This window comes from Nansenia antarctica, assembly GCF_963989245.1.
Source record: "Nansenia antarctica genome assembly, chromosome: 2".
Lineage (NCBI taxonomy): Eukaryota > Metazoa > Chordata > Actinopteri > Argentiniformes > Microstomatidae > Nansenia > Nansenia antarctica.
Genome location: NC_137675.1, coordinates 6912807 through 6938229, shown reverse-complemented (window position 1 = coordinate 6938229; position 25423 = coordinate 6912807). Strand labels below are relative to the sequence as shown.

At 44.1% G+C, this 25423-nt stretch overlaps 1 protein-coding gene across 1 annotated transcript; it reads left to right on the top strand.

The window, feature by feature from the left end:
• Positions 1 to 9556: 9556 nt before the first annotated feature.
• LOC308149730 (peroxisomal acyl-coenzyme A oxidase 3-like) lies at positions 9557 to 25088 on the top strand (the record flags this gene model as incomplete). The annotated part of the gene is made up of 12 exons (XM_080522627.1): positions 9557 to 9624; positions 10537 to 10681; positions 11023 to 11256; positions 15551 to 15625; positions 17506 to 17595; positions 18030 to 18173; positions 20382 to 20470; positions 22646 to 22742; positions 23847 to 24029; positions 24468 to 24590; positions 24765 to 24885; positions 25066 to 25088. Exons 2-12 carry the CDS (start codon positions 10562 to 10564, stop codon positions 25086 to 25088), a joined length of 1299 nt encoding a protein of 432 aa, XP_080378753.1. The 5' UTR covers positions 9557 to 9624; positions 10537 to 10561.
• Between the last annotated feature and the right edge of the window lie 335 nt (positions 25089 to 25423).

Here is a 25423-nt window from a genome sequence, read left to right as displayed (position 1 = left end):
ATAGTAAATGGTCATTCAGTCTGAGGTCTGTGATTATATCAGTTTAAAAAGTGCTTTGATTGTTTTGGTTTTTATGTCCTGCTGTAACTTTATATATTTTTTAAACATTATTATTATTATTATTTTTTTCATTCAGTAATATTACACAACGCAAGTCTGTACCACTATGGCTCAGAGGCCAGGTTTTAATGATGAGATTTTTGCCAGTCCAGTGTTGCCTATGGGGAGGGGTGCATGGGGGGCATGTCAGAGCAGAGCAGACAGTGCTGTCATAGACATTGACAGTGCTGTCAATAGTAGGGAGGTGGGGTGTTCCCAGTTGTTTACTGACAGTGGTAGAGGCACAGGGTCAGGTCAGGACCCAGGTTGTGCTGCTGTCGGACAGTTTACAGGGGAGGCTCCTCCCACATCCACACCCAGTGTTAATGACACTGAAGCTCTTCATCACCTTTCAGACATGATGGGTCAGCTAGGTGCTCAGATTGGCGAGTCCATTGTAACCAAGTTAATTTCAGCTGGTGTAGTTCACTCAAGTAGTATGAGCAGTGCACACCTCAACTGCACATCGCCTCCAGATCCTGTAACTGATCCTAATGTTGTTAGACAGGAGGTTCCGTGCGTTACTGTGAATGTAACATCAGACAGGGAACCACCAATGTTCCGAGGTGATAGTTCTGATAAGTGTTCAGTCCAGGACTGGATTGACATGTCTAAAGCTTATCTGAGAAAGCAGAAATGTCCAATGCATGAACAGGCTGAGGAGATACTGGCAAGGCTGATGGGTAAGGCAAAGGATGTTGTGAGGGTTGGTTTGCGAAGCGATCAGACACTTGATGTGAAGCAGAACCCTGATCTCATCTATGATATCCTTCTCAAGTACTTCAGTGATGTGTCATCATGCCTCCCGTTGTCAGATTTCTATGCCACTCTACCCAGACCCAATGAGAACCCTGTAGACTACTGGTTGAGGATCAACAAAGCAGCTGATGTAGCTGGTGAGGGCCTTCGCAGACAAGGTAGGAGGATGGAGAACGTGGGTGAAGAGGTAGCACGGATGTTTGTCAGGCATTGCCCGGACTCTGGACTATCCCGTATTCTGGAATGCAAGGCTATTGAGGAGTGGAGCTCACGAGACATACAGTTGAAGATTGATAATTATCAGAGAGAGCTGAGAGCCTCTGGCAGGACCGGTAGTTTTGTGCCATTGAAGAGCCATGCCACCGCCCTCCACACTGTGCAGTCTCATCCAGAGCCTTCGATTCAGTCTGTGTCTGAGCAGTGTTCCACCCAGTACCCCCCTTCTCCTGCCCATAGTCCAGTGTACCACACACAGTGTCCGCCTTCTACCCTCATTCCTTCCCAGGACCATGCTTTAGGCCAGCTTCCGTGCCACTCCTCCGCGACTGCTGTGGCCCAGAACACTCAGCAATCTGAAGACAGGATTCTTGCTCGCATTATGGAGAGGCTGGAGCAGATGATGGGGAAAGTGCAGCAGCGTGACAGTGCTCCTCGTGGCGGAAGATACCAGGGTGGCGCCCGTGAGAAGGCCTGCCGAGTCTGTGATGACAGTAGACACACTACCATCTCACACTGCATGTCAGAGAAGCTGTGCTTTGTCTGTTTAGCCCCAGGTCACACAAAAGTTGAGTGTCCCACCAGGTCGTCCCGAGCACCTCAGCCTCAGGGAAACTAGGTGGCCTGTATTCAGAGGGAGAAAGTATAGGTCGCCAAGTAAACTCCCATTGTGAGGACGAATCTAGTGCTGAGACAGTGTATATAGCTCTCAAAAGCTCAAGTGATAACTCTGAAGATATTGTTTATCAGAATACGCATACAATTAGTGGTAGTGACAGCCTTTTCTACACACCTGTGACAGTTGGTAATACAGTGACTCTAAATGCTATGCTAGACAGTGGGTCTATGGCTTGTACAATGAGTAAGACGGCAGAGGGAAAGCTTAGAGAGGTTGGAGTTGCTACAGAGCATAACCAGTTCAGTTCAAATGTGGTGCTTGTTGGCTGTGGTGGTCGCCGTGTCAAGCCTGAGTCAGCTTTCAATGTGGAAATGGAGGTGTATGGCTGTAGGATTATGGTTCCCACTCTGGTAGTTGAAGGCCAGCATGATGAGTTGATACTAGGCACCAATGTTATTAAATATATCCTCCGGCAGTATAAGCAATGTGATGGCTACTGGAAGGCTGTGTCTACGCCCTGTCCTGCTGGCGATCCAGAATCTGAACAGTTTCTCTCGATGCTCGCTGGTCTGAACCGTTGGCGAGGTGACGTCATACCTGACAAGATAGGCACAGTCAGGTGCAACTCAGCCGTGTGTCTTGAGCCTGGTCGGGAGTACCTGATGTGGGGCAAGCTACCCAAGTCCACTATTGTGTCTCCTGGTAGCGCTGTGATGACAGAGCCCACATCGTGTCGCTCAGCTCCAAGAGGGGTTCTGGTGGCCAGAGTTGTTACTCCTTTGTGGGGAGACGGATGGGTTCCATTGAAGCTGATCAACTCGTCCGACAGGCCCGTCTTGGTAAGACGCAATGCTAAATTGGCCGACGTCTTCTCCTGCATTGCGCTCGAGGACATGGATGAGACCGGACCTGCTGAGGTCCCACTACTCAGTTGCTGTCAAGTAACCCCGTCCAGTGAAAATGCGGCCCGCACTGTTGATGAGGAACTGAAGTACATGGGATTGAGTGGGCTCGACATACACTCCTGTGACGTGTCTGAACAGTGTAGAAGCAAGATGGCTGACCTGGTTGTGCGCTACAAGGACATCTTCTCACGCCATCACCTGGATTGTGGAGAGGCAAAGGGCTTCATACATCGCATTCACCTCTCAGATCACAGGCCATTCCGGCTCCCATTCAGACGAGTGCCCCCCAGTCAGTATCAGAAGTTGCGCCAAGTACTGAGTGAGATGGAGGAGAAAGATATAATCAGGAAGTCAACCAGTGAATATGCATCTCCGTTGGTTCTTGTATGGAAAAAGAACGGAGATCTCCGTATCTGTACAGACTTTCGCTGGCTGAACAAGAGGACCCTGAAGGATGCTCACCCTCTCCCTCACCAGGCCGACTGCTTAGCTGCACTTGGAGGTAACTCCTTGTTTAGTACTATGGATCTAACCTCAGGGTTTTATAACATGCCACTACACGAGGATGACAGAAAGTACTCTGCCTTTACAACACCTATGGGCTTGTATGAGTATAATCGCCTCCCGCAGGGCCTCTGTAATAGTCCTGGGAGCTTCATGCGTATGATGACTAGCATTTTCGGAGACCAGAACTATCTGAGCTTACTGGTTTATCTGGATGATTTATTGGTGTACGCCCCTGATGAGAGGACAGCTCTGGAACGCTTGGAGATGGTGTTCAGTAGACTGCGTGGTCATAACCTGAAATTGGCCCCCAAGAAGTGTTTTTTTCTCCGGAAATCCGTCAAATTCCTCGGCCACATAATTAATGACAACGGTGTGTTGACTGATCCCAGCAAAGTTGAGAGCATCGCAAAGATGACAAGTGCTGACCTGATGGAAGCGGACGGTGTAACCCCCTCACAGAAACGAATCAGATCTTTCTTGGGGATGATCAATTATTACCAGCACTTTGTGCCTAGCTTCTCCGCTATTGCAAAGCCTCTCTTCTCTCTGTTGACGGGCCAGAAGAGAAAAGGGAAGGTGAAACAGTCCAAACAAAGGTCACAAAGCAGGAAGTTGAAGGTTACTGACTGGACCCCCGAAACGGAGCAGGCTTTCCAGAAGCTGAAAACGGCGCTGGTTGAGACGGCTGTCCTGGCTCACCCTGATTTCAGCCGTCCCTTCATGCTGTCAACGGACGCGTCCCTTGATGGCATCGGTGCTGTCCTGTCGCAGATCCAAGAGGGTGAAGACCGAGCGAGGCCAATCGCATTCGCCAGCAAGTCCCTCTCTCAGTCTCAGAGAAACTATCCAGCCCATCGGTTGGAATTCCTAGCCTTGAAGTGGAGTGTCTGTGACAAGTTTAGCCATTGGTTGAAGGGGCATGATTTCACTGTTTGGACGGACAATAATCCATTGACTCATATCATGACGAAGCCCAAGCTGGACTGCTGCGAGCAACGATGGGTGGCTAAGTTAGCGAGCTATAACTTCGACATCAAGTACGTGCCAGGCCCACAGAATGTTGTCGCTGATGCCTTGAGTCGTGTGCCTTTCGTCAAGCAGAGAGTCAGTCACAGATTACTTGAAGAGCCCTACAAGAATCTCCTCTCCGAAGTCCAGGATGTGTCGAGTGCTTCTGTACAGGACGCCTTCCGGTCGTCCAATGATAGTGGTGACACTCCACGCCAGGCAGAGAGTTACGCTCAAAGTGTCCCATCACCTCTGCATGTCCACGCTCAGTCTATGGAGATGGATGAAGTGTCTGTTGTTCTACAGTCATATGACGATCTGTGGGAGGTCGGAGCAAGAACGCGTGCTGTAGCAGTCTTGCACCATTTGCCTCAGTTAGTCCCAGGTGGTCAGGACTCACTTCCTGCTTACAGTGAGAAGGAACTCCGGGATGAACAGCTCAGAGACAGAACTCTCTCTCGAGTCTTGTACTATGTGGAGAGACATCGGAGACCCTCCAGGAGAGAGAGAGATAAGGAATCAGTCACAGTCATGAGGTACCTGAAGCACTGGGAGAAACTTGTTGTGAGCAATGGGATACTCTACAGAGTCTCGAGGGATCAAGTCGTGAAGTCAAAACGCCGCCAGTATGTGGTTCCTGAGTCTAAGAAAGTTGAAGTTCTGAGAGGTGTTCATGACCATGCCGGCCATCAAGGTCAGTTCAGGAGTCTTGGCTTGGCCAGACAGAGGTTCTTCTGGCTCAACCTCGACAGAGACGTAAGAGACTACGTCCGTAACTGCCAGCGGTGTATTGTCAGTAAGACTGTTGAACCTGCTGCGAGGGCGCCTTTGCAGAGTATCACATCAACCAGGCCACTTCAGCTGGTTTGCATTGATTTCTGGTCAGCGGAGGACTCAAGGAACAAGTCAGTTGATGTGTTAGTTGTTACTGACCATTTTACAAGAATGGCCCAGGCATTCCCCTGCAAAGATCAGTCAGCCAAACAGGTGGCGAGAGTTCTATGGGACAAGTTCTTCTGCGTCTTTGGGTTCCCAGAACGTATCCACAGCGACCAGGGAGCTAGCTTCGAGAGTCAACTAGTGAGTGAGCTGCTCAGAGTCTCCGGTGTCAGAAAGTCGCACACAACCCCGTATCACCCGATGGGTAACGGTAGTGTGGAACGTTTCAATAGAACTCTCGGTAACATGATCCGAGCGCTTGAACCAGAGGCAAAAATCAACTGGCCGAGGCGTTTGCAAACTCTGACGTTCATGTACAATAGCACAGCGCATGAGTCAACTGGCTATGCACCTTTCTATCTGATGTTTGGGCGTACTCCTCGTCTCCCTGTCGATATACTCTTCCGGACAGTCCTGAATGATCCAGCTGTGGTCAGCTACGACAAGTATGTGATGTCTCTCACGAAGGATCTGAGAGAAGCTATGGTCATAGCCCAGGAACATGTCATAAAAGAACAGCACCGTCACACAGAGCTCTACAACAGACGAGTAAAAGGGCCCACCATTGACGTCGGAGACCGTGTGCTGTTGGCGAACAAGAGAGAGAGAGGAAAGAGAAAGGTGGCTGATCGTTGGGAGTCTACTGTATACACTGTGGTGGATAGGAACTCTGAGACTCACACATATAGGATACAAGACACTGTCACTGGACGAGAGAAGGTAGTCCACCGTAATCTATTGTTGTTGGTGAACTTTCTGCCGGTGTATGATACGAGTGTGATCTCTCACCCAGTTTCATCCCTGTCTGCTGTTCATACATCAAATGAGCCAAGTGACATGTCCGTGTCGGAAGTGGAACAGGATTCCTTGCCTGGGGAAGTGAGTAGAGGAACCGCGTTCGAGTCGGAGAGAGTGGATTCCTGTCCTGGGAGTGAGGGAGGGGAGGTTGAAGACATGGAGTATGGGGGAAGAGCTGTTCGGGAGAGGGATGTTCCCTTGACTGTTCCAGAGCCCAAGGATCCCAAGGGAAGAACCCTGGAGTGGGTCACCCAGTTACCATTCCCTGACCACTCACGGACAGAGGCTACTAACACTGTAGTGTCTTCAGTCTCGTTTGCCCCTCAGAGGGTTCCCGAGCAGATGGCTGAGGAGCAAATGGTAGATCAGTCCATTAACTCTGATTCTAGATTTGTGGTTAGCGCTGATGATTGTACTGATGTTTCTGGTAACACAAATCAGACAGATGATGCTAGTGACACACAGCGTACTGACACTTTAGCTTCTGTCACACAGTGTGAACATCCTAGTACAGTCACACAGGTCAAGTCCAAGTTTGGTCGCCTTATCAAACCAGTTGACAGATTGATTTATACTATGTCAGGACAAGACATTATTCAAGACACTAAGTCAAACATTCGAGCTGTTTGCAGGTCAGTGTTCCAGGCTTCCCACAGTTAGATAAGCCGAAGCTCAGTTCAGTGCATGTATACACTGTGCACACTGACATCCTATGACATATAGGTTTGTTCGTTATTCTGATTGTTTCATAAGAGGTTGTGGCCTCTTGAAGGCTAGTAATACACAGTGAAAATAGGGTCTTGTGGGGTGTAGAACGCATCCTACCGCCAGTAGTTGGTTGGAGAGGTAGTTTACCTCTCTTTCCACTTCATCCTTATAGGATACTTTTCAAGTTGGCTGTCCTGTCCTTTGGCGGCCCTATGTAATAGTGTAAAAAGTAAAAAGTAGTATTTAAATGTATAGTTGCTGCTCAAGGTTGGCGAAATTCAGGGGAGGTGGGTGTAACAGAGTTGGGAATGTATGTTTAGTTGTGGTGAATGTAGATGAGTTTCGCCGTGCTTTGAGCAGCCCTGGTTGTTGTTGGAGCCCCCCTTTGGAGTTTGGGTGTACTGCAGGTCTGCACGTTCTTTGTCCTTCTCTTGTTGCCGTACTTGCGGTGGTGCGTCAGAACATGGCCGCCACCTTAATGGGTATGTGCGTGATGTGAAATGCTCCTCGTGTTTTGTTGTTTGTATGGAGAATCTTGTAATGTAGGGTGAAGGTGTTGGTGTAGTACTGTGCTGTTTGTTTTTACATGTATTGTGATGATGTGATGTATTGTGATGATGTGAAACAGAACATTTATTGTATGTTGTTTTGAACGTGCAGATTCACAAGCAGACCAGAGAAGAATTGTGTTCTATATGTCTTCTCTGCAGGTATGTCGCTCCACATGTTGTTTGTAATTGTTATTTGTAATGTTTGAGGGAAGTTTGTGTTCTTTCTGTGAACAAATTGTCCTGATGTGAAATGTACATAGACGGTGGTGGGAGAACATGGCCGCCACCTTAATGGATTCACAAGCAGACCAGAGAAGAATTGTGTTCTATATGTCTTCTCTGCAGGTCAAATAAACGAATTAAATGAAAGAAGTTTGGCTGTTTGACCATCGTTACACTTGCACTGTTACTGTTCAATGAAATGTTATACATCTAGACATTGTGGTATTTCTTTATATACGTATCCCAGACTGCCTATCATTTGTTTCTCAATAAACAGTTATGTTCTCCCCATTGTCATACTCCCGAGCTAAACGAAATGCCTTCCCAACCAGCGAGACCTGGTTATAGAAATGACGTTGTTTTATTGATTTTAAAAAAAGGGTAAAACTGGAAAGAGAAAATAGAAAACTCACATTAATCCCAAACAATTTAACAAACTTCAGTTAACGTAATGTGGAGTCCGTTCATTGATCGATGCTGTCTGTTCAGTTCCCAGTGAGGCGCCCGTTCAGCGCTGGACCCGTTCAGCGCTGGATTTGACCCATGGCATAGCGCGCATGCGTCAAATCATGTTATATTATTATATATTATATAGCTCGCATCTAATCGTATCGGATGAGAAATAGACATTAAATGGCATATATAGGCCGCTACACAACAGTAATCACCGCGACAAACAGCTATATTAGATTTGAAGAAAAAAATATGATTTTGAAAAAAAAAAAATGATTATATTTTAATATGATGACCGGAATATATCACGTTTGTCCGGTAAATCGAATTCTTCCCGGACACGATGTCCGACGGCAAATTTTTCTAACGGAAACCCTGATGTGTGTGTGTGTGTGTGTTTGGCCTTACAGAGTTCAAGACATCCTCAAAGCATAGCCACAATGTTCATGGCGGGAGAGAAGGAGAGAGATAGAGACCCAGAGAGGGCGAGATATTAAACATTCTGTCAGTGTTGAGAGAACCTGTCAGTTGTTGTGACCTTTTCCCCAAGAAGCCCCACTCCCCCCTGCCCCCCCCCCCCCCCCCCCTTTCTCTAACAGCACTTCCAGAGACGTGTCTGTGTGTGTGTGTGTGTGTGTGTGTGTGTGTGTGTGTGTGTGTGTGTGTGTGTGTGAGAGGGTGGCACCTCAGTCCTGAGTCACCCTCAAGAGAGAAATGTGGCACTCAAAGAACCCATGGAACAATCCGGGCAGATGTTCCCTATAGCAATGCTGCCCTCTATGGTTGAGCTTGTGCATCACAATCTCACGTCTTGATGTTGGTGATGATGATGATGATGATGATGATGATGATGATGATGATGATGATGACGATGATGATGATGATGATGATGATGACGATGACGATGATAAAGCATGTATGGTATGACAGTATGTTATATCAAATACCATTGACATTTTCAATTAATATGGATTTCCTATCATTTGTATTAACATACCAGAAAAGCCACAATCGGTTATAAATGGTCTGACATGGGGAAAAACAGAAATAACTATTATATACTCTCACAATAAACTGAAATTAGACACCACATCGAACACATTTGTATCTTACCCGAAGCTTTTCTCTGGGCTAAACATGAAGATGGTGCTAATTAATAAGCAGTACAGTTCAGTACAGAAAAGTTTCAACTTTTTCTTTCATCACATTCCCAGTGGGTCAGAAGTTTACATACACTTTTACATTGAGTTTGAAGGTAGGCCTTAAAATACATCCACAGGTACACCTGCAATTGAATGAATGAATGAATGAATGAATTAATTAATATTTTATTTCGAACATGATGTAAAAAAATAAAAATAAAAAACTAATAACGAAAAATACAGGTATCACTGTTCGAAAGGGAGTAGGATGATGAAGCCTAAGCTTATCATGTCCTACCCCCTATCCGTCACTTCCAAGTGAGAACTGTTATAATGGGTAATTTGGATACATTATTAGATCGTTATGGTGATGACCCCTAACCTTACAGGTCATGACACAGGAAGTGGGGGGGTGGTCAATGTTTGTTATGCGGAAAGGGAATTCAGTCTGTGAATGTACTCTGGTATTGTGAACTACAAGTCTCTGGTATTAAAGTTATGAAACCGCACCACTGGCGTGATTATTGAAGTCAGGTTACCACAAGAACAATAATACTTAAATTATATAATCCATAATACATAAATGACAGTAGGCTATCCACAGTACTAATAATTTTAGAAGAAAAATCCAGAAGATGGCAGCAGTGCAACGTTAAGGATGCAAGCTGCTGTTAAATACAACAGAAGAAGAGTAAGAAGTAAGTAACTGTATAGTAACTTCAAGTAGACTTAAGGTAGAAATAGACTAGTTGTCTGAGTTTTATACAGACATATTATGACTCTTTGACTTGATGACTTTATATTGGCTCTATACGTGCGTTACATACCGGGAAACTAATACTATCGTAGTTGTTGCGAAATTATGCCACGGTTCATGGCCTCATGCATTGGCAGCAGTTAACATCTGGAGTTGCAGCGGTCAGAATGACCCTGCAACGGCCCATCGACGGCAGGTGCAAGGCGTCGCCAGCGATTTGACTGGGCTGCATTTACACCACAGGTCGAAATGACACTATTCCGATTTTATGCTCATGTTTTTGCTCATGTGACACAGATCGGATACGTAACATGTAGGCCTAGGTGTAAGCAGTGAAAAAAAAAAAAAAGTGTGTGTAGCACATTAAAATCTGATATTCTCAGATCCGATTCAGGGCTCATTCTCAAGCCGGCCTCAATCAGATATTAATCTGATGTGTCATTTCGACTTCTGATTTTCACGTCCGTCATTGAAAATACGACGGTCTTCTCCGCCTTAAAATGTGCGCAATATTTTTGCAGACCTCTAAACTAAATCGGAACTAGGCATTACGACCTGCGGTGTAAATGCAGTCTCAGCAGAACGTCCAGATTCTTTGGAATGTCTGCCGAGTTTATTCTGTGCAACGTTCTAACACTGACCCGTTGCGAATCCTAGATGTGAACTGCGTGTAGCACAATATGAAACTTTTGACGTGCCTGCCCTGTCAACACAGCGATGTTGCACTGCGTTGTTGTTTATTTTCATTCAAGGTGAAGAAGGTGACAGTCACTGGGTATTAGTTTGTTCCCACAACAGTTCCCAAATGTAATATCTCTCCACTTTATCTCCATATTATAATTGTAAAGTATAGGTCTAAATAAAGTGCCTTATTCAAGATGAGTGAGAAGATAGCTGACCTGCCCAGTGGACCCCTGGACATCTACAGGAGAAGAGCCTCCTTCAACTGGAAGGACATGGTCGTGTTCCTGGAGGGAGAGGATGTGCTAGAATTTAAGGTAGGCAGTGAAGATAAATGTGTAATAAACATGTTGTAAGCTGGTAATTATGTGGCAGGTTACTGTAGAGTTAAAATTGTTTAGTGAGACAAGCTCCTGCAGTTTCATAGTTCTTTGAAGCTCGTTCCAGACCAAATGGGCAGACAGCTGGAAGGTGCAGATTAATAACACCAAGGATACTAATACTGGTTAAAGTAACCTGTCTATTTCTCCTTGTTACAAACACATAGATTGTTGTATATCGGACTAAGTTTTTTCATAACCTTTTCAGTAAGGCATAACCTTGAGCAATATCTAGCAATTTTTTGTATATTTGACCATGTCTTCTGTTTGTTCAACAGCAACATGTGTTCCGTACGTTGGAGAACGATCCCGTATTTGCGCGTCAGCCCGGGGAGGACATCCCCTTGGAGACGAAGCGTGAGCTGACGTTCCGCAGGGTCAAACAGCTGTTCCGTTATGAGTTCCTCACGCAGGACGACACGATGCAGAACCCATGGAAGACGATAATCCTCAGTGACTGTCTAGCGATGTATGACTTGTCCATGAGTGCCAAGTTCTTCCTCACCAAAGTGGTGAGTGTAGTAGTAGTGTTGGTAGTAGCCATGGATAAGAGCAGTTACGCGTCACTTCCCTGTCATCAGAATGATCACGCCCCCTTTTGGGTGGTAGAAGTGTAGAAGTTTGACTGGCGGTCAATGGACATTTGTGGGCTTTGATACTTTAATCCGATAAAATAAGAAAACTGTATTGCTTTTCAAATCAAATCAAATCAAATCAAATACCCTTGTAGTACTACCCTTGTAGTACTACAAAGTAGTCTCGGTCAGCCAGGTAAGTCCTGAACCAGTTTAATACCGGACCAGAGAGGCCAACCCAGTTTTCAAGTCTCTCAATAAGTATGTAATGGTCTACCGTATCAAAGGCTGCACTTATGTCTAAGAGTACAAGAATCGAGAGTTTTTTCGAGTCTGCATTAATCCTAAGGTCATTAGTTACCTTAAGCAAAGCAGTTTCTGTGCTGTGGTATGATCGGAAACCTGACTGAAGTGAGTCATATCTATTATTTAAGACAAAAAATTCATGAAGCTGTTTGTACGCTGCCTTTTCTAAACTTTTGCTTAGAAAAGTGAGATTGGATATTGGTCTACAGTTTTTGGGATCAAAAGGATCTAGGTTACTTTTCTTCAGGGTGGGTCTAACCAGGGCAGTTTTAAGCGCCGCTGGAAAAATCCATTTAAGTAGGGAGTGATTTACAATGCCTAGTATGTCATCAGACACCGATTCAAACATTTCCTTAAAGAAGGTGGTAGGAATAGGGTCAAGAGGACACGTAGACGGTTTAAGCTGTGACACAATTTTGCCTAATGTTTCAGTACTAATCATGGTGAACATGCTCATAGTCATGTTCTGTGGTGGCGGATCTACGGTGTTACACAAACCTAGTCTTGCCTGAGTAATACACATTGTAATATTTGTTATCTTATCCCTGAAGTGGGCTGCAAATTCCTCGCATTTCCTCCCATTCCTCGCATTTTTAGATATTAGGATCTCAAATCCGATGGCCAGTCAGCTAAACAATTATATAGTGTCGTTGCCGATCAACGTCGTTATATGGAGTTAGCCACTGGCGGACTCAAGGGGGGGGGGTGCCCCCAAAGTTGAAAAACGTCACGCTTAAGTGCCCTTTTGAGTGGCGAAAACGGGAGGGTGTGCCCTATTAGTGCCCCTCCAATGGTCTAAACTTGACCATGTGTCCCCACAGTTGAAAAACGTCACGCTAAAGTGCCCTTTTGAGTGGCAAAAATGAGAGGATGTGCCTTATTGGCTGCCCTTCCAATGTTCTAAACTTGACCATGTGCCCCCATAGTTGAAAACATTGCGTGATCTACTGGGATTTTCTCGCACAGCCATCTCTAGTATTTACAGAGATATACAAATATCCAGTGAGCGGCAGTTCTCTATGGAAGCATATGGCTGACTTAATTCAAATGCTAATGCGATATGAGATTGCAATTGCATGTTCCACTTTTGCATGCATTCTTTCAGACAATATTCAAATTCAAATGCAATTCTAATGATTTGCATTTTCATTTTCATGTACCCGATGTGCACATTCACTGTCAATATTACAATTATAATGCAAAGCCATTTGACATTTAATTTTCAAAGTCATGCGCTGCTTTGTAGCTGACAAAATTCAAAAGTTCATTCTAATGTGCAAATGACTTTGCAATCACAAAATAGCATATTCATTTGCCACTTTTGCCTGCGTTATTTGAGTCAATATTCAAATTGTAATGCAATAATATGATTCGCAATTGCATTTACATGTTCTAGTAAACACATCCGCTTTGTAGCTGACAAAATTCTAACTCTCTATGCAATTCGGTGATACGCAATTGCATTTACATGTTCTAGGAAACACATCCGCTTTAAAGCTGACAAAATTCAAACTCTCTATGCAATTCGAACGCATCCGGGTACTTTGCTCTCCCGTCATGTCCACGCCCCTTTTTGGGTTTAATCCGATAAAATAAGAAAACCGTAGTGCTTTTTAGATATTAGGAGCCCAAATCCGATGGCCAGTTAGGCAAACTATTATATAGTGTCGTTGCCGATCAATGATCTGCGTCGTTAGCAGAGTCTTCTTCATATAGAAGATATGCTTTTAACCGTAAACTCAATGAACCGGGAGTTCACCCGCTGCTGCTCGCAGCACCGCTTGCTGCTGGATGAAACTCCCCAGCGGGGGGAGAGAATAGTTCTACCGGGGAATTAACTCCGCGCTGTGTCGACCGTGATAGGAGTGTAGTATCGACACCGTTCAAATGGTTTTGGATTCCCTGTCCTCTCCCCTATCCGGAGACGTTTGAATTGTTATCCTAACCCACGGTTATTAACCCGCAAAGGGTGCCTCCGGGCACCGTCTTTGCCCGTGAATAACACCGGCTATGAAGGTGGTACAATCACAATACTCCTTTGCTAACTTCACCATCGGTATACGGTCATTTTGAGCCCTTAACCACCGCAATGACACCCCGAGAAGATATGCTTTTAACCGTAAACTCAATGAACCGGGAGTTCACCCGCTGCTCCAAGCAGCAGCACGTCATGGAGGATATCAGCGGGGGGACAGACAATTTCTACCCGGGAATTCGCTCCGCGCTGTGTCGACCGTGATAAGAGTGTCGTATCGACACCATTCAAATGGTTCTAGATTCCCTGTCCTCTCCCCTCTTGGGACACGTTTGAATTGTTATCCTAACCCACGGTAAACCACAGTTATTAACACCGGCTTTATCGGATTAAACCCAAAAAGGGGCGTGGACATGACGGGAGAGCAAAGTACCCGGATGCGTTCGAATTGCATAGAGAGTTTGAATTTTGTCAGCTGTAAAGCGGATGTGTTTCCTAGAACATGTAAATGCAATTGCGTATCACCGAATTGCATAGATAGAGAGTTTGAATTTTGTCAGCTACAAAGCGGATGTGTTTACTAGAACATGTAAATGCAATTGCGAATCACATTATTGCATTACAATTTGAATATTGACTCAAATAACGCAGGCAAAAGTGGCAAATGAATATGCTATTTTGGGATTGCAAAGTCATTTGCACATTAGAATGAACTTTTGAATTTTGTCAGCTACAAAGCAGCGCATGACTTGTCAAATGGCTTTGCATTATAATTTTAATATTGACAGCGAATGTGCACATCGGGTACATGAAAATGAAAATGCAAATCATTAGAATTGCATTTGAATTTGAATATTGTCTGAAAGAACAAAAGTGGAACATGCAATTGCAATCTCATATCACATTAGCATTTGAATTAGGTCAGCTATATGCTTCCATAGTTCTCTGGGCGAAAATGGTGGTGTAATGGTGTGGGGGATATTTTCTTGGCACAAATCTGCAGCAATTGTGTGATGCTAGAATGTCAATATGGACCAAAATCTTGTTTCCAGCATCTTGTTGAATCTATGCCACAAAGAAGTTCAGTTCTGAAGGCAAAAGAGGGGGTCCAACCCGGTAATAGCAAGGTGTACCGGTGCAAGTGGCTGGTGAGTGTAATGTTAGTGCAAATAACTCATTTGACTACTATTGATTTGCTAAAGATGTATCATTTATATAAAAAGCCTTAATGTCGAGCCCTGGTATAAGTGTTCTCCAGTGCCTTTTGTCCGCTATAAGGTGGTGGTAAGTTGAAGTTTGTGGTGTCGCAGCAAAAAAAGCATACATTTTTCCAGTGTGCTGCGTGCGCATTTCATTAACCATCTGGGCTAAGCCCCGGATCTCATACAATCCTAAATCTGCCCCTGGCCTAGACTACATAATGTTAATATTAATCAAGGATGAGGACTATTTCTCCATACATGACGCATCATAGCTTTTTGCTCACTGATGGGGTCCCATGCTGTGCAGTATGTGCCCTTTTTTTCTTTTCGCCCCTGGCCTTCAAACAGCCTGAGTCCGCCACTGGAGTTAGCCTTATAACAGTTAGCCTAACTGCCATCGGATTTGTGCTCCTAATATCTAAAAAGCACTACGGTTTTCTTATTTTTATCGGATTAAAGTAGCAAAGACCAGAAATGTCCATTGACCGCCAGTCAAACTTCTACTCTTCTACCACCCAAAAAGGGGCGTGGACATGACGGGAGGACAAAGTACCCGGATGCGTTGCTCTTATCTATACCGAAGCAGCTCAAAATCTATGGCCTCACCATCCTTGGGAGCATTTTTTATTCTGAAAGCTTTCTAACACTATGATAATCTTTCTTCCATTGTAAACAATGGCAATGAATTTAAGATGAACTTCTTCTCAAGAGAAGATTTGATTATCAGTCTGGCCTTGTCCTGTTCCAGACGTTTGGTGGAACAGTGGCTACCTCAGGATCCCAGAGACACAAGCAGTTTGTGCAGGACACAGAGGACATGACGGTAAACATTCATCAGCATATACATCCCTTCTCTCTCTCTCTGCCATGCTTTGTAACATGTACCCATACATAAATAGTAATCCGATATCTCTGTAGAAACAGGTTATTACCATTCAGTGTGTTAAGCAAATATGCCCTTTGACCAGTCAGACCTATTCTAACATTCCCAGCCAGGTATGCACAGCTTTACAATGCTGTAACTAAAGAGCAGCTTGATAAAGAGGATTTTGTGTCCAAAACAGTTATTATTTGTGTATCTACTTAGATAACTAGTCAACATCACCTTCAAGGCAAGGGACGTCTTAAAGTCTTAAATATTTTCAGAAAGTCAAGTCTTGAATATTTTCAAGGCAAGACGTCTTAAATATTGTCAAGGCAAAGGACTCTGAAATATTTTCAAGGCAAGGGACTCTTAAATATTTTCAAGGCAAGGGACTTAAGCAGTGGAACCTACATTTGTCACAGTTCCACCTCCAGCTCCGCCCCCAGCTCCGCCCCCGGCTCATCAGCCATCTATCAGTGGCGCCAGGTGTGGCCGATTAAGACCGCGACTGGTTCCTACTTAAGCCCTGCTCCTGCTTCCAGTCAACGCCAGATCGTAACCACTTAATGGTTGGTTCATATGCTCGTTCCTTCTACTCTAGACGATATCCGATACCCTAGCCTAACCCTATTCTCCCTGTTCCCCGTTAAAGGATTCCCTGCCTGCCGACCTCCTGCCTGTCTGACTACCCGCCTACCTGCCTGACCCCCTGCCTGTCTGAGTACCTGCCTACCTGCCTGACCCCCTGCCTGTCTGAGTACCTGCCTGCCTGCCTGCCTGACCCCCTGCCTGTCTGAGTACCTACCTACCTGCCTGACCCCCTGCCTGTCTGACTACCTGCCTACCTACCTGACCCCCTGCCTGTCTGAGTACCTGCCTACCTGCCAGAACCCCTACCTGCACTACCTACCCCCAGCCGGATTCCCCTAACCCCAAACCCTATAATAAATCATTGTTATTATCATACTACCTGTTCTCCGTTGTCTGCTTCTGGGTTCCGCCCTCTGGTCGTGACAACATTTCGGTTTAGGGGATAGAACCTCACTTGTGTGGGGGGATTAAGACTGTGTTATTAAATGTTTTATTTATTCATTTATTACATTTGTTTGTCTTCTTTTATTGTATTTTATCTTAACCTTCTTTTTACTGTTTTATCTACTTCCCCTATTTTTATATTCATTTTATGCTTGTATATGTTTTTATACTCACTTTATGTTTTTATCCCTGTTGTAAAGCACTTTGAGCTGCATTTCTTGTATGAAAGGTGCTATATAAATAAAGCTTTAGTTACTTACTTACTTCAAATACAGCATGACTGTTACGTGTTAACCTAAAGTTGGACCCAGATGTCGTGCAGAACACCGGAGACGGACGCGAACGTAGAATTCAAAAATAAAGATACGTTTTATTGAGTCGTCGGCAATAATCAATCAAACTTAAACAATACAAACAAAAGTTGGAGGTAGGTTTAGCCTCCCAAAAATCCTAATAGTATAATAGTACGATATCATTACAGCTCAGGAACAGTCAATCGATACATAACTTCCTATATGGCGAGGAACGTTACGACTCTGACACATAGTACTCACGTAGGACAAGTGAACAACCGACACAGAGGGAAAACACAGGGGGATATAAATAGACCAAGACAATCACTCACAGCTGTTAACAATCACAGACATTAGGACAGACAGAGAAACAAATATACAACAAAGGGGGCACCAAAGGGTCGCTCAACAGTAGAGCGATCCCCAACCTGACACAGGACAATAGGACACAACATGAAACATAACCTCTTTGTTGTCCCCTAAGCAACACCTGTTCTTGTCTCTCCGCAGATGTTTGGATGCTTTGCATTGACAGAACTCAGCCATGGCAGCAATACAAGAGCCATGAGGACTACAGCCAAGTATGATTCCAGCACTCAGGTGGGTGGGACACAGTTCGCATACAGCAACATATCACACTAGCTAGCTATGTGGTCCTCTGTGGCTCAGTTGGTGGAGCATGACACTATCAACGCTATGCTTGTGGGTTCATTTCCCACTGGGACAATATATACAAAAAAATGTATGCACCCATTGTACTGTTACTCGCTTTAGATAAAAGCATCAGGCAGCTAAATGCCATATATTATGGAAGGACACTACTGGTCTGTTTGTCTCAAGGGATATGACTCTTAAGTGGTCTGATGGAGATGAGAATCCACATCTGATGACATTTGTTAATTCCAAATGAATGGAAAACATCAAGCACCATCTAATTTCCCAATTTGAAGAAACTCCACTATGATTCATAGATTCTCATCCGATCAGATTTAGTAGTTTCTAGTATACTCAAGTTAAAATTCTGTCTCCTCCAGGAATTTGTGATCAACTCTCCTGACTTTGAGGCAGCTAAGTTCTGGGTGGGGAACTTGGGTAAGACGGCCACTCATGCTGTGGTGTTCGCCCAGCTCTACACTCCTGATGGGCTTCGCCATGGGCTGCACTCCTTCATAGTCCAGGTACCGTCTGTGTGTCTTTGTGTCTCTCTCTCTCTCTCTCTCTCTCTCTCTCTCTCTCTCTCTCTCTCTCTCTCTCTCTCTCTCTCTCTCTCTCTCTCTCTCTCTCTCTCTCACTAACTAGAGTGGAGTATACTACAGGCTACTACTGCTTTTAACTGTTTTAAACTCCCATGACTGTTATACTTGTTATTGTTACACTGGTTTTGTATATGTTCCTGTAAAGCGCATTGTGTTGGTCCGTGTATGAAATGTGCTCGATAAATAAAGTTTTGATTTGAGTATACAGTCTGCTCTCTGGAGACTACCTTTCTAGTGTCCATATATATTTGGACATAGACAGACTTTTTGTAATTGTAGCTGTTTACCAAAACATCTTCAAGTTACAGTTACAGTATATAATGAATATGGGCTTAAAGTGCAGACTCTCGGCTTTACGGTAAGGGTATTCACATCTAAATTGAAGGGTTTAGGAATTAAGTAATTGGACAATTGACTCAAAAGCTTCTTTCATGGGCCAGTGTGGGCTATTCCTTCATTATTTCTTTATCAATTAAGCAGGTAAAAGGTCTGAGTTGATTCCAAGTGTGGCATTTGCATTTGGTAGCTGTTGATGTATACGTACAACATGCAGTCAACAATCCTTAGGCTGCAAAAACAACCAAAAGATCCATCAGAGAGATAGCGGGAACATTAGGAGTGGCCAAATTAACTGTTTGGTACATTCTGAGAAAAAAAGAACACACCGGTGAGCTCTGCAGCACAAAAAGGTATGGACGTCCATGGAAGACAAGAGTGGTGGATGATCACAGGATCCTTTACATGTTAAAGAAAAACCCCTTCACAACATCCAGCCAAGTGAAGAACAGTCTCCAGGAGGTAGGCATATCATTATCCAAGTGTACAATAAAGGGAAGACTTCACATGAACAAATACAGAGGGTTCACCACAAGGTGCAAGCCATTCATAAGCCTCAAGAATAGAAAGGCCAGATTAGACTTTGCCAAAAAAACATTAAAAAAAAAATCCAGCCCTGTTCTGGAAGAGCATTCTTTGGACAGATGAAACTCAGATCAACCTGTACCAGAATGATGGGAAGAAAAAAGTATGGCTAAGGCTTGGAACGGCTCATGATCCGACGCATACCACATAATCTGTAAAACACGGTGGAGGCAGTGTGATGGCATGGGCATGCATGGCTTCCAATGGCACTGGGTCACTAGTGTTTATTGATGATGTGACAGAAGACAGAAGCAGACGAATGAATTCTGAATTGTTTAGGGATATTCTGTCTGCTCAGATTCAGACAAATTCAGCAACGTTGATTGAATGGCGCTTCACAATACAGATGGACAATGACCCAAAACATACTGCGTAAGCAACCCAGGAGTTTTTTAAGGCAAAGAATTGGAATATTCTGCAATTGCCGAGTCAATCACCTGATCTCAACCCGATTGAGCATGCATTTCACTTGCTGAAGACAAAACTAAAGGCAGAAAGACCCACGAACAAACAACAACTGAAGACTGCTGCAGTAAAGGCCTGGCAAAGCATCACAAAGGAGGAAACCCAGCATTTGATGATGTCCATGGGTTCCAGACTTCAGGCAATCATTGCCTGCAAAGGATTCTCGACAAAGTATTACAAATTTACATTTTATTTATGATTATGTTAATTTGTCCAATTACTTTTGAGCTCCTGAAAATAGGGGACTGTGTATAAAAATGGTTGCAATTCCTAGACATTTCATACAATATTTTTGTTTAACCCCTTGAATTAAATCTGAAAGTCTGCACTTCAATTACATCTCGATTGTTTCATTTCAAGTCCATTGTGGTGGCGTACAGTGCCAACATTATGGAAATTGTGTCACTGTCCAAATATTGACGGACCTAACTGTATATTAGAACTACAGCCATTAGACGATAGTCAGGATACGATTCCATTACAGAACCTCTACCAGTAGTAAGATATATACTGTATATATATTATAATATTGATAATAGGATTAATTTGTGTTAAGCATGTTTTTAACGCGTTACAATAGATAAACACGTGACATAGGACTGTGAAACATCACAAGTGTGTACTATTACAAATTATTTGTTACCGGTATTTCAAAAACAGCATTTGCAAAGCTAATCTTGATGTATCAAACTTGTTTGTTAGTGATATCGGTGAGATTGTAACCTGTTGTCTTTGACGCTGCAGGTCAGAGACCCCAAGACTCTGTTGGCCATGCCTGGGGTTATGGTGGGAGATATCGGCAAGAAACTGGGACAGAACGGGCTGGACAATGGGTGGGTTCAGTGGCATCAATCAATTAAATGTATTTGTATAGCACTATTTAGACAATTAGTCTGAAAGTGCTTTACAACATGAAAAATATAGATAATCTAAACAATAAAACAACATCAAAATACTTTCTGTTGCAACTCAAGTCTTCTTCAGTAAAAGGTGGTGAGTGACACTCTCCACTAGAACCACTAGAGGGCAGTGCAATCCTATGCTTCACACTGTAGTGTCCAAAATGTTCTGTTGCATGAATATCAACCACTGGTAGTCATTGATCTCACCAAAGGGAATGTTCCATAGTATGAAGGTTCATGCTCTAAGCCAGGGGTTCTCAGACGTATTACTCAAAGCTCCACATCTGATTAATATTCAAGGTCAGAGGTCCGGAACGATTGGTGATCACAAAATAACATTTCATCAGCTCACTTAATAAGTCATAACTTTTAAGCAACAACCACGCAAGTTCAAGACAGTCAAGATAGTCAAAATACATTCAAGCCTAGTGGGACTATTTGGGGCAATTTGGATATTGTTATTTACTAAAAGAATAAATAAAGGAAATAACACAAAATACATAAATAAATCAAAACACAAATGTAATGTTACAAGAAAACCGTAGCAAAAAAAACTTGCCTTTATAAATGCCGCAAATCAATCCTACTCGTTACCTAGCAAGCAAATAGCAAGAAATCAAGCTTGCTCTAATGAAAAACGTTCTAGCCAGCTTGCCAGGTTAAAATTAACTGTGGCTATGTTCTGTTAAATGTTGCAAAAAAAGAAAATTCAAACAAGGCTCTGCCGGGATCTGAAACCCGATCTCCGGTTTACTAGACAGGCACTCTAACCAACTCAAGGGCAGTGTGAACAGCAACAACACACAACACTTAAGGCCCTTGCACACCAACGCGTTTTTTACGCGCGTTTTTTACGTCCGTTAAAAAAATAAATTAGAACTCATGTTGTGTCAACCATGCTTGCACACCAATCCGTAATTATTCGTCCGTCAAAAAAAAAAACGCAACAGGTTCGATTTTCTGCGTTTTTCGCGTCCGTCAAAAGCCTTTTGAGAGTAGTTTTTGACCACTCCGCCATGGTATAGACTGGGACACATCGTCAAATTACAACTGCAGGACAGTTGGATTAATGTTTACGGAAGTACATGTCTCAAGTATTATCTCGGCGGTTAGTCGAGTGAAAGAAAACAACATACAGATGATAATTCACACAATATAATACCACGGAAGCGTACGGCACTAAACAATAACATTCATTTGGGCAGCATCCTACTCAAACTCAGGCAGAAGGGCAGGGTCCGGCCAGGTGCACACGGTCACAGACTGCCAGTGCATCATACATCATTCAGCTGGTTATAGCGGTTTCTTTTTCTATTCTATTCTACTTCTGCTGTCTGCGTCTCCCTGGGTATTCCTAGACCAGATGGCAAACAGTAAAGAAATGCCACAATATTACAACATGTAGAGTGCATATTGCGAAAGTTCGCAACGTAAAAAAACGCAACGGACTCCGCAACGGACCGGTGTGCAAGGTCTCTGTGCGTAACGTTTTTTTCCGGATGACGGATTAAAAATACGCAGGCGTAAACGCACGCATTGGTGTGCAAAGGCCTTTACTCCAGCAGTTAATATCGCCATGACAACGATGTGAAGAATAGGGAAATAAGCCACATTAAAACCACATTCATCTGAGGACAGAAATGATCTCCAGCTACACTGTATATTCAACGTCACTAACAATTTTCTTTCTAAAATGTATTTAAATGTATGTATTTAGATAACGTTACACTTCATATTGTATTCATAACACTGGGTCCGTATTGGCTGGGTCCGTATTGACTTGCATGCGGACCGTGGTCCGGACTTTGAGAAGCCCTGCTCTAAGCCATACAGTAAATCTCATCACAATGATTTGACTATGTGGGGAGCTATCACTATTCTGATCTGAGAATCTCGCGCTCTAGCACGCCGGTGGCGTTGCGGGGTGGTGCACCTTGAATAAATTACATATTCTACAACTGTTCCTCTGTGTCGACCTCCCTCTGTGCCTAGAGACTCTTACAGACTATTTGCAATTTACCTATAGAATTGATGGCTCAATGGTTATCAGTAACTAACTGACATGATAAAGGAGTATTTTGCTTATTACTTTTTTTCCTCTCCAAGTTTTGCAGTATTCCATAATGTCAGAATCCCACGGGAGAACATGCTCAACAAAACCGGTGATGTCACCCCCGATGGACGCTACGTGACACCTTTCAAGGTGAGTCGCAGGGCCTTACCATGTACGTAAAGCTCTTTGAATTGCCCCTGTTCTATGAAATGTCCTATACAAATAAACTTGCCTCGCCTTGCTTTGCCTTACCCCCAATCTATCTACTTAGTGTTAATCATTGGGAATAAATCTTATGTTTGACCCCTCATCTATTTTCAGTGTTTTATTTTCATATTGTATAGCGTGTTTGACAATCAAAAGTTGATTGTGTTTCGACAGTGCAGGGTGCAGCAATTGAGTTGTATTCGGTTTGTGGGTAACAAATAGCTCAGTGGAGCGATTGCAAGCGGACCAAGACCACCCTCTCGGGATTGGTTCGCCACACCTGGACTCACTGGAAGAATCTTCTTACTGTGGAAGCATGGGGCTCTGGAGGGCTCTGTGTTCACCTGACTGATGGGAACTTGCTGACGGGAGGCTTCTGTGAAAACAAATAAAGACTGAGTAAGAGAGGAGACCTGTAATAGGTCTGTGGTTGGGATCCCCTGCAAGGCCTGGTTGGAATCGGTAGCTTTGATTGTCTGTTTTAATGGACAACGATTGGCTTGAAAGGGAGGACTGGGTGAGCGAATGGTTGTTAGTTATTAGTCATAGCCAGGCATGGAACATTCCTCTCTAGGAGGAGCTCAGAGCTCTGAATAACCTGTAGCTGTATGATTTACGTTGGTGTTGGACCTTTACAATTGGACATGGGGAACACGTCTTGTTTCGCTGGTCTCTCTGTAGTGGAGGTGATTTTGAATCACACTCTCGTCTCGTGGTGAGGTAGCCTTGAGAAATGTAGACTCAGGTGTTTGGACCTTGAGAATGTCCTCTTGGCTTAGTGGTAGATGCTTCAGTCCTCCACATGGGAAACTCGGGTTTGAACCCTGTCTGTCACAACTCCATAGAGATGAATGTATATGCATGTATCGCTGTTGTATCTCCCACTCCAATCTCTAAGCCATAGTATTCCAAAACCCTGTTGACCCTATTGAATCAACAGAACTGGTTATCCAACCAATACATGAATACTAAGTGTCTTCCTCTTTCTTTCTCACTCTCTCTTTTCTTTCTCTCTCTCTGTCTATCCTACTCCCTTCTCTTTCTCAGGATCCTAACAAGCGGTTCGGGGCGTCGCTGGGTGTTATCTCTGTGGGTAGAGTGTCCATCAACAGGGTGGCGGTGGTCAACCTGAGACTGGCCATGATTGTCGCGGTCCGCTTCTCTGCGGCCCGGCGCCAGTTTGGGCCTAAAAACACAAAGGAGATCCCTGTGTTAGAGTACCAGCTCCAGGTATACCCATGTTAGAGTACCAGCTCCAGGTACGACTAGCAGACAACCCTAATGAAGGCAATACAGACTAAACACATAGTTTTTAATTATTATAATAAATACTTTTTTAAAGCTAAATAACTTCCATTTTGTCCTCCAAAAGCAGCTGAATACTTTCGTAATACAGTCTGCCACCCCATTCATGCACCATGGCTGGACCCTTTTTCACAATTAGCAGGGATAGAATGCCAGTAATGCAAATTGATACTATTTGTAAACAAAATATTGAACATTCGGATGAGTGACTAAGTACTGTATTGAGTACTGTATGGCTGTATGTGTATTATAACGTACCTACTAGAATGAAATGTGCTGCTTTATGGGAAATGTAGTTTTCTGGGGGTGGCTCACGTTCACCTTGCATCCGCCTGCAGTGTCTGCGTGTCTGTGTGTCTGCAGCAATGGCGTCTCATCCCATACCTGGCGGCGCTCTATGTCCTGGATCACTTCTCCAAGTCCGTCTTCATGAACTTTGTGGAGTTCCAGATCAGCCTCATGATGAAGGACAAGAGCGACAGACAGGTAAGGAGGGAAGGGAGGGAAGGAAAAATGAAGCAGGAAGCCATGGTATAGTAGAGATAGTGTATGTGTGATTATCTCACATTGACCTGTGTTTATGTATGTTGATATCGTTTGCTCTTACGGCTCTTTTATATGTTATATTCTGTCTGTGTGTGTGTGTGTGTGTGTGCCTAGTCGGAGCTGGCCAGAGAGATCCATGCTCTAGCCTGCTCCAGTAAGCCCCTGTGCACATGGACAGCTCAGAGGGGGATCCAGGAGTGTAGGGAGGCCTGCGGAGGACACGGCTACCTGGCCAGTGAGTCACACTACACTACTTTTACAGCTGAAACAAGTTGCTAGGCTGGATGCACGCCGGCAGTGAACGCACCCCGGCAGTGAACACACACCAGTGAAAAGTGCAGGCCCGTAGCCAGCCTGGTGGAAGGGGTGGGTCTTTTTTCTCAAAACGTTTTTTCAGTGTTCATTTTTTTGTCAGATTGCCAGCATTCTTACACATAGGCCACATCAATCAGTATATTGCCAAATGATCTACACCACTCAACAGTAGGGGTGGGAATCGCAAGGTAGGCTAACTCACGTATCCATAACCGTACAATATTTTGCCCCCCGTACCGATAGTATCAGTGCTCTCACTGACACAGCACCAGCATATCTGAAAGACCTTTTTGAAAGACCCTTTGCTAGCATATCAGCCCAATAAAGCTCTCAGGTCTTCTGACGCTGGCTTTCTCTGTGTACCACATGTACAAAAGAAGAGATTTGGTGAGACTGCATTCTCGTTTTATGCACCCAAATTGTGGAATGCACTGCTAGTTTACATTAGGGATGCAACC